A 9,511-nucleotide genomic window follows, 5' to 3' on the forward strand; every position below is an offset into this window, starting at 1 on the left:
CGGCTCGCGTTTCCGGCGTACGACTGATGTAAGCAAGACGGCCGACGTAACATTTGCCGGTCAGAATTTCAAGAACTCCGAAGCTAGATAGAGTAAAAGGTGTCTGAACGATCGTAAAGGTATGTGGTGTGTCTCCGTCTTCTTGAACTTGAACGATCGTTCACATTGTGTGCCGTCAAACCAAATCATTTCGTCTGCTCGCGGTCGCCACGGCAGCTAGTCTGCCCGCAGATCGCAAAAATTTACTAGCATGCGCAGTTTACAGCATTCACGATCGCTTACCATTGTGAGCAGTCCTCGAAATGATTTGGTTCAACCTCTCAATTGAAGCAGACTAACAGGACGGCAAATCACCTCCCGGTGTCCTAAGCCTAACGCTCGGTTGGGTCGGCGAAGGCGGTCGCTGAACCGACCGCCATCTTTTTTTTTACCCGAGTCGTGAACGGTGCTGGCTGCGTTGCGGTGACGACTCCAGCGGCCGGAATGGGAGAAACGAACGAGAAGAGCCTCCCGACTTCCCGAACGACTCGCGCGCGCATGCGCAGTGGCGTCGCGGATGCGTTCGAGGGCGAACCGTTCGTGTGGAAACGACCTGCTAAAACTCCCTATTCTCTCCCCCCGGCCGAACAGCTCACACGTACAAAATGTATAAATGTAGCATTTACGTTTTGCTTTTTTTTGTTTTTTCATATAGTCTGAATTAAAATCAAACACCCAGTATATTCTGAACAATATTGTTCTAAGGTAAGGGGTAGAAAGTGCGAGAAACATTCGTGCTCGGCCTTTTCCGTCTTTGTAATATGTCAAAACCGAGTACGTAATTGATAGCAATACTTTTTTATCACTCGTCTCGAGTAGAAGGTATATGCACCGTAAATAATTTTTTATATTATTCACTACATATTTAAAAAAATGGGCGCTTTTATGCACTGGGTATAATTGTCTCAAATAAAATTGAAAAACGCCACCACCGTAAGAACATTTCAAAATATAGTTTTCACAAAGCATAGCAACACTGTTGATACATTCATGGTTTTATTTGTGATGTCTTCGTTTTTTGTACATTACAGCAGATTACGCCATGTATTGACGAGCCACTGTAACCTTATTTTCCAGACAGCGGACCCGCAACAAGTAATCTCGACCAATATATCGATAATGTAACCGACAGCTTATACTCTGCAGTTCAGGAGATGATTCCAGATACTGACCCCGTAACCGTTTCGAACGTGCAACTATTTCTCAGCAATTCTGCGACGCCCACCACTTTCAGCAGTTTTTCTCTTGGAACTTTCTCTGGCCTTGGAACTTCATTTCATCGCTCCGCGCCTTGCTCTGTTCGATATAAGAACATCGAATCAAGAGTAACCTGCAAAGTGAGTTTCACGAATTTGCAGGCTACGCTACCAAAGTTGAAAGATGACGAAGATGTCAAATATGATCTTTTAATAAACGCCTCAGGTCTTCTTATCCTCTCTTTGCCCAAGGGTAAGCCAATTGTTTTATACCTTAAAGTAAAAAGAGTTTGTGATCCATGATATGTAAAGTTAAGATGTTTCGCTGCATGCACGAAGCCATTGGGCGTAGTTAGGTAATCGCGATTTCGTACTGACGACACTACTGAATTATTGGCGCTTGTGAGGAACAAAATAAGGGCAATGCGTGAGCCACGACATATACGAGGATCATACTAAGGAACTGACTCAGAAATGCAAGAGTTAGAATCATGTTAATCAGACACACACATGGGAATGTTTTCTGGTCACATGTATTTCCTGCTTTTTAAAAAGTATTTCGCTTACAACTGACACTATTCCTGAAACCATGACTCACTCCGAAATACTAAGTAGTCCACACAGGAGTAGATGATTGAGCATTTTGTGCAGTTCTGTCGGAGATTCGATGCTGCTCGCCCTTCCTCCTCCTGAAACCGCTACAATACTATGTTGACTAAATGTACGGATAAATATGCTTTACCAAGAAGGACATAAATGAAGGGAAAAGTTTGAGCATAAAGACAAAGTGTATTAGACAATCTTTCGGTAAACAAGAAAGGCTTGTCTAGGAGCGTTACAGTGACTTTAGTGTTGTTTGAAAGGAATTTACACGAAAATTAAACGAATATATTATTCTTGAAATTAAATTTTTATAGGCTACTTAGTATATACACCAAGTTACGCGATTTTTAGAGCTCTGGTAATTGCAATAAGCAATTTACGAATTTTCATCATTTTCGTCTGGCGACCAGGCAACACTGCCCAAGTTAGTCACGCAATGGTGTCCATAAGGCACGTATGATCACGTGGTTTGTGAATACAATGGTGTGACTAACGTTCTCTCATTCTAGGCACCCCCGTTATCGCCCAAGCTCTCCTCGCCGCGGTACGATCAGAACCGCTTTCGCAACTCGGTAACCCGAACCCTATTCTCGCTCTCGCCCCCGGCCCGTTGACCTTCCACCCTGCATGCGCCTGCGAGATATTCCCGGACGACGGTGACCATGGCGAGTTCGTCCGTAACTCGCTGTCACTAGAGCTGGTCGCCAGCGTGTCGCAGTCAAAATCAACAACTTCCAACATATCTTGATAGCAATTACCTTCATCGCTGCTGCGATCAATGTCGGACACTTTGATAAAGCGAGTGATGCCGTAGACGTAATCATCACGTACCGCATGCTCGAAACGTGGAAGGTAAACGAGGAAGCTGAAGCTCGAGACGCCATGAGAGCCAAGTCCGCGAGTGCGTGCAAGGGGACGTCGCGCGGGAGGCTGGCTACGTCACCAGCCTACGACACCAGCCGTGGCGTTTTTGATTGGGGCGGATTCGAAACTATCGCACCATTTTGGTGCGAAATGGCACGAAACTATTGTGCCATTTTCAAAACAAATTTAGCAGGATTATAGGATCATACAATGGGTCCTAGGAGTATTCTTATCTCATATTTTATTTTCGGCGTGTCATAGCCCCTTGCTTAGTAACCTTAGTAACTAGTCTAAAGCTTATTGCGTTCATAATAAAATCCTCGATACTATTACGTCAGATTAAGTCAAGACTACAGTCCTGTTTTTTATGACAGCTTTCAACTCCCCCCCCCCCCCCTTCCCGAGATAATAATGATGAATGACAACTTACAACAACAGGGACCGAACTTTGCTTCTAAATGAGCCAGTGAATTGTAATCATACATACGATTTCTATATTGTTCTCGGAAGTCGCATAGTTTACAGTTTCTCGGGTGTCGCCTATTTCGAAGCTCTCGGGAGTCGCCTAGCTCGCAGTTCACATAAAATATTTTGCGAAAATGTAATAGTTATTCAGATATAAATTGATAAATATTTACGTTCTTAGCCCAGTTTAAAAATTGCACGGAAACATGGCGCTGCGCTGCAGGCCTTGCTCCCGATCTCGCTTACAAGAGTGAAGTAGTTGTTTCAGTCACATCGTCACTTGTGCCATCGGCACACCTACCATGGACACGCTGCCAAGATAGGGACGGCATGCTTGAAACGACTAGGCCACTCTTCCAATATAGAATTTATCAATTAATATCTAGAAAACGATTACATTTTCGCAAAATGTTTTTATTGTCTGTCCTCTAGTTGTAATTGTTGTCAATACTGCAATGGCAACACCCCTAAAATTAATAACTAAAAAGGTTAATGAACGGGTTTTAGCTAGTTAACTATCTTTCCATGACGTTTACTTCCTCATCTAGTATCCGCCGAGCCTCATAAATCAATGGGAAAGAAAGCAAGTCTAACCTAAGCCCCTTTAAAAAAATCTGTTCCAATAAACTTTTAACGCCTTTTATATTATTTGCAAAACACCACAGCTCTGTATACAGTATACTTGAAGGGTTTACAATTAAGAAATATAATGTATAAAGATAATTAGTTTTAAAAAATACTCCTTTTGTTTAACTGAAAAATAGCCATGTCGTTTTCTGCAACAGCATGCAGTGTCCTAAGTGTGCTGTCCACATTCTGTAGAAAAATTGACAACATAGTTTTACTGAATATACGAACGGTATGTAATGAGACCGTATTGCAGCAATTTATTAAGCAGTTTCCAGAGACCTGGGTAATAGAGTGCGTTCATACGCCAATGAAGAATAAATTTTAGCAGGACATGGCGCATGGGTGACACCGGAAACACCATCATTCGGTGACACCGGAAACACCATCATTCGGTGACACCGGAAACACTATCATTCGGTGACACCGGAAACACCATCTGTAAAAAAAATATATATATATATATATATGTATGTGGATATATATATATATATATATGTGTGCAGAAAACGCACTTGAGAGGGTTGTTGGAGTTTTCAAAACACATATGTATTGCCCCGCACCTCGGCGAGCGAGCGCATGCGCGGTCGAGTTGTTACCGCGCTTGACTGTCGTGCGGAAGCCCAGGGTTCGATTCTTGGGAGCGACTCGTCTTTTATTTATTCTTTCAATTTAAATTTCTAGTCGATTCGAGAACCCTGTTTGACCTATTTTTCGACGCGCCGAACGTTCTAGGCAGAATGTTTTGTTTTGGGCAGAAGTTCGCCCCATTAAACGTTTAGTTTCTTCAGTTATTCTTCGCCTCGTCTTTTGTCATTCGTGACAATATAAGACAGGAAAGGAGGGGATACGAAGAACTTAACTTTCATCATCCGAACATCCCCGAGAACTTTTGTTTCACATGTGCTTCTGCTCGTTAAAATTAATTGTTTGAAGTGAATTACGTATATCAAAATGCTCTTTCGAATTAGCTTGAATAGTAATAATAATAAACCACTTTAGTGTACCTCCTTTGGTGCATTTGAATTAAAATACTTTCTTATTTATTACTATATTACGTTTATTTTATTTTTCTCAAGAAAAAAGTGTACGCAGGCGACAAATATACTCGACTAATTCTATTTTTTTACCGAAGTTTATACTCAATAGTCGCATATTTTTGAACTGAAGCTCCCGGAACAGTTTTAGTTTAGAAACATTAATCCAATATTGACGCTTCACTCTTTATAAAAGATACATTAAACAAGTAGTGCTTACGTACAATCGGCCGTAAAAAAAAATGGCACAAGAGAGCGATTGCCTGTCCGGCGTTAAGGCGACACGTGGCGCTTTGGTAGCGTAAGCACACTGGGGCCGCGATTGCTGGATTAGTCCACTCTTGGATGAACCGGGGACGTCGGCACACCAGAGCCGTTCCCCAAGCGCACTTTCGAAACGACACAGCGTGACTGCGCACATGTACTCTGGTTTTGCACGCTCTACGCACAGCTCATATATGAAACGCGGTGTGCTTATAATGTAACAATATTTCAACAAAAAAAAAAACTAGGAAAAAAAAACGTCGTCTCACACGTGACCCGTCACCTTCGAAAAAAGATTGACCGCAAGCTAAAAATATTGCTACGAACGCTAACTCTATTTCTCCAAGCACCCCCGCGATTCAAAGGTGGGAACGTCCTGGCCACTCTCGCTCCCCGTGTAGTCGCAAAATACAACGCTGCATGTGGCGGTTTCACCGCACTGGCCACCAATCACTTCTGCTAATATTTTTTTTGCTGCCGAATGTACAGCCTTAAACTTATTTATCAGTGTCAAGGCAGCCTACATTGTTTTGACTTGTCGGCCAGTAGATTACAGGTGTTATAGTAACTTATCATCAGTATTCTAATGGTGGCACCGATCAAACGGCACCGCTCAGAAAAAATACTGAGTGGTTTTCTGTTTCGCATAAAGTTGGTTTTTAAAAATGAATAGTGGGTCAGATGGTACCTGATATGTTGTCTGAAGTTGTACAAGTTCCTTGGGGAGGCCCTGAAATAGAGGGTGCAAAGAATACGGAAGCAGAATGAAATACAATTTATAGATCACGAATAAAAGCAGGCAGTGTACCAAATGCCGTAGTACAATTTTTACGAGTTAGTGGATTTGTTTCATTCGGGAATCAAAGCATTTTGATAATGAGGTTTATTTACTGTGGAGGGAGACCTGTGTGTTCCCCATTCATGTATAGAAGGTCGTCTCGGCCGCCGGTCCCGACTAACGTCCCTATACAGAGGGACCTCAGCTTGCAGAATATGTTTCAATACCCTTCTGCCACTCGGCGCTTTTGCACTGGCGCCCCCGCTACGAGCTTGGTTGTATTATTTTCTTGCTTTCAAGACCCAGTCCTTTTTATTTTTTTTAAATAGACCAATAATCATAACCGCAGTGGAATAATTCACGTTTTAAGAGCATGTTGTTGCACTTTGTAGGCCTTTGATAAAGAATGCTTGCTTGCGAACAAAGCAAGTTTTTTTTTTTTTTTGTGAATGCCAGAATGACTGTGTTTAAAGGTTAAATACAAAGCTGCGTGCGACTAAAACATTTTTTTCCTCCAGATCAACGCAACGCAACCGTAAAGTTGATGACGCTATCCAGCGTGAACTTTAAGATGCAAGTAACTGGAACTGCATTAAAGAAGAATGAACCGACTAGTACGCCATCAATGTACAACCTTGATGAACATAACCCAACGAATTTTAAACAAACATACCGACTCGTCTTTGAGAAGTTTGTAACAGATGGCAAATTTATAAAAGCACTAGATGCTGCGCTTGCTAGTGTTCCCAAAGTGAATTTGTAAGTCTTTGAATCACCAAAAAAGTAGAATAGACCCAATTCAACAAAACATAACAATAAAATATCTCAGTATAGATGATCTAGAGCGTAATTAGTTTGCGCCAATTTCTGCACCTCATCTTGGAGCTCTGTTTGTTCTTTCAAGCAAAATAAAGTGGTATGCCGCGTACAACTAACTTCCCCTGCTTCTTGCTCACGTCGTGTGTTTGTGTACCCTCCAAACTCGCCATCGTTATTTTGTTTTCCTCCGACTAAACTATTGACGGTGAGCGCTCGGCTGCCGTGTCATCACGCGTTTTCTGCGCATTATTTATGTTGCCCTTCGATTGACGTGCTCCTCCTTGCGTTCTGATGCGCTGAAGACACATTTTGGAACACCTGCTCGTCCTATAATCTGAATAAATTTTTACTTCAGCGTTTAAATCGTAAATATGGCAGTAATAATGAAGAATTTCTACTTTGTTTTAACCTAAATTAAAGCCCAGTTGACTTTACAACCTAAAAAAACAATAGTTTCTAAGGACCGATGGAAGTATTTGGTCCTCAAAACTCACATTTGCTCTCCAAAAAGATCATCTGGTTCGATTTAGGTACCATGCGCAAAAGCTGGGGACTAATGCACTCGACTGGTACTAACCGACGGACGTGCGCGAGCAAAAACATCCCTCTTTAAACAGGGTGCTTCTGTATGTTTTAGACCCCGAAGGCAAACGGAATCTTCGCCAGGAAGGCAGCTGGTAGACCGATCGCCATGGGGATCGGCGCCACTTAGCTCAGCACGGCTGAAAGTGGCGGCGAAACTGGCGAATTTCTTTAAAGTGAAACGATCGTTCAGACATTACACCGTGCACTGACCTTCGCGCGTGGTATGAATGCGAGTTAAGGATAGTGTTGACTCGCATTCACCCAACTATCTCGTAAACAATGACGCGCCATCTGACACGCCCCCCATTTATAAGCACCACTGACGTAATTGGCCCTCGCGCAAATACATGAGCACTTATCGAAGCTGAACACCTTCAAATACTAACACATTAGGTGTTTTTTTTTTATTAAACAACCTTAAGAGTCTGTAGAAGACGCACTTTCATCACCGGAGTCTCGCAGTCACGGTAAATGGGTGTTTCAATCGCTAAATCTGAGTTACTGAGAACAACTCAAGACTCGTCTCTGCGTCTGTCCGTGGCCGACATTTCTGGGTAGTCCTCCCGAACTAAAAATCCGCTATGACACAGTTGATGCGCGGCACGTTCCACTCAGAAAGCATATTCAGGTGTGGTATGCAGACGCCTTCATGCCGTCGTCGCTGTTTCACATAACATTTCAGATGAACAACGAAGAACGAACTCAATGCGGCCCCAACATTACCCATTTTAACACCGTGTCCGTCGCCGTAAAAAGACCAATGTGAACTAAAAAAAAAAAAAGAAAGAAAAAGAAACAATCCAGAAGATTAAAAATGTGGACAAGAAAATAACAAAAAAAAATAAGAGAATCCAACGCGTTCGCTTGAAAATAAAGAGCATGACATGATTGCTTATAGATAGATACGACAGTAGCGCATTGAATTTAGTTAGCGTATAGAATCGTCCCATGTAAACACCTCAATCCGCTAGCCAAGCGCGTCAAATTGTGTACGATCAGATTCGTTTGAAGAGCTTGATTTGAGATTTTCAAACCGAATAGAAACCTCTGTGTAAATTCTAGCAAATCGAATCGCCTGTCTGAAGGACGGAGAAGCGGGAGAAGGAGGGAGGGGAGGAAGGCTAAGATGATCTTCAAGCTTTGCTCCCCTCCCCCTCTCTTTTTTCTGCCACCGTCCTGAGCGCGTAGTCACCGATGGACTCCATTAATCTCTCCCCCCCCCCCCCCCCCACACACACACACACTGGTTACGTGGGGTGCGCTGTAATAATTCGACGCGAGGTGTCGCCACCGGTCGATTCAAATTCACGTAAACGCAGTGAATTCAATGCGCTACGGTCGCATCCGTGTAAACGTAGCCTATACTCCGTTCATGCTTATAGCGCGGTGGCATCTACGCACTCCCGCACGACAGAATTAATCCAACTAAAATGTTTGTTTCTTTTTTTTAATTTTTTTATGGCATTATACACGCAGCCGTGTCGATCTACAAAGGTCTTAACAGCCGAAAATATTGGACCACACCACAGCATAGCCGAACTGCATGGGTATTTTCCGCTCAAAACATGAAATTCAACCAGTCTTATATCAGTCGAACAACATACAGTATATTGTACGTACCCCACGGTGCCGCGTTATCCGAACAGGACTTGAGAATGATCTCAAATAACACAGCGTATCCGATATACAGTGTCGACGATAGTCACTTCACAACTATCGGGAGGAATCCGGCATGTCTTTGGGCACGTTTTGAAGAGCGCTCTCTTTAGCACAGCACCAAAACAAATGAACGAACGTGTCTATTCCTTACACTTCACAACGCACAATTCCGTCGCCACACCCCAGATCCTATCAGCTATTTTACGTGAAAACCGGGAACAGCCGGGAAGTTTTTTCGGAGATTATCTCAAAGAAAATAATCCTAAAAGCACAGTCGAACGGCCCGTGGCGCGGGCTGCTTGATGTTACTCTCTTCGGTCGTTTCCTGGGAAGGCCGAGCAGGCTACGAGCCTGGTATTCCCTGGTTCTCACACTAGAATATAACACAAAAGTGTAAGCATCCTAAGCAGGCAAATAAAGTAAAACTGTCAAGCCGGTGAAATTCGAATGTGCAATGCAGGTGGGGAGTCGTGCTGACCGGGTTTCCACAGCTCAGGCAGGTGGCAGAAATTTCTGGCTGATAGGGGTCGCTGGAGTCGCAAAAAGGCGGCGTCCAGAGAGCTCTTTTCTAAAAG

At 43.2% G+C, this 9,511-nt stretch overlaps 1 protein-coding gene across 1 annotated transcript; it reads left to right on the forward strand.

Moving 5' to 3' along the window:
- Positions 1-800: 800 nt before the first annotated feature.
- LOC115319107 lies at positions 801-6,636 on the forward strand. Its single transcript, XM_040207770.2, has 3 exons — positions 801-813; positions 1,117-1,488; positions 6,392-6,636. The coding sequence occupies exons 1-3, from the start codon at positions 801-803 to the stop codon at positions 6,634-6,636; spliced, it is 630 nt and encodes a 209-aa protein (XP_040063704.2).
- The last annotated feature ends 2,875 nt before the right edge of the window (positions 6,637-9,511 follow it).

This window comes from Ixodes scapularis, unplaced genomic scaffold (genome assembly GCF_016920785.2).
Source record: "Ixodes scapularis isolate PalLabHiFi unplaced genomic scaffold, ASM1692078v2 PGA_scaffold1__304_contigs__length_218370807, whole genome shotgun sequence".
NCBI classification, from domain to species: Eukaryota; Metazoa; Arthropoda; class Arachnida; order Ixodida; family Ixodidae; genus Ixodes; species Ixodes scapularis.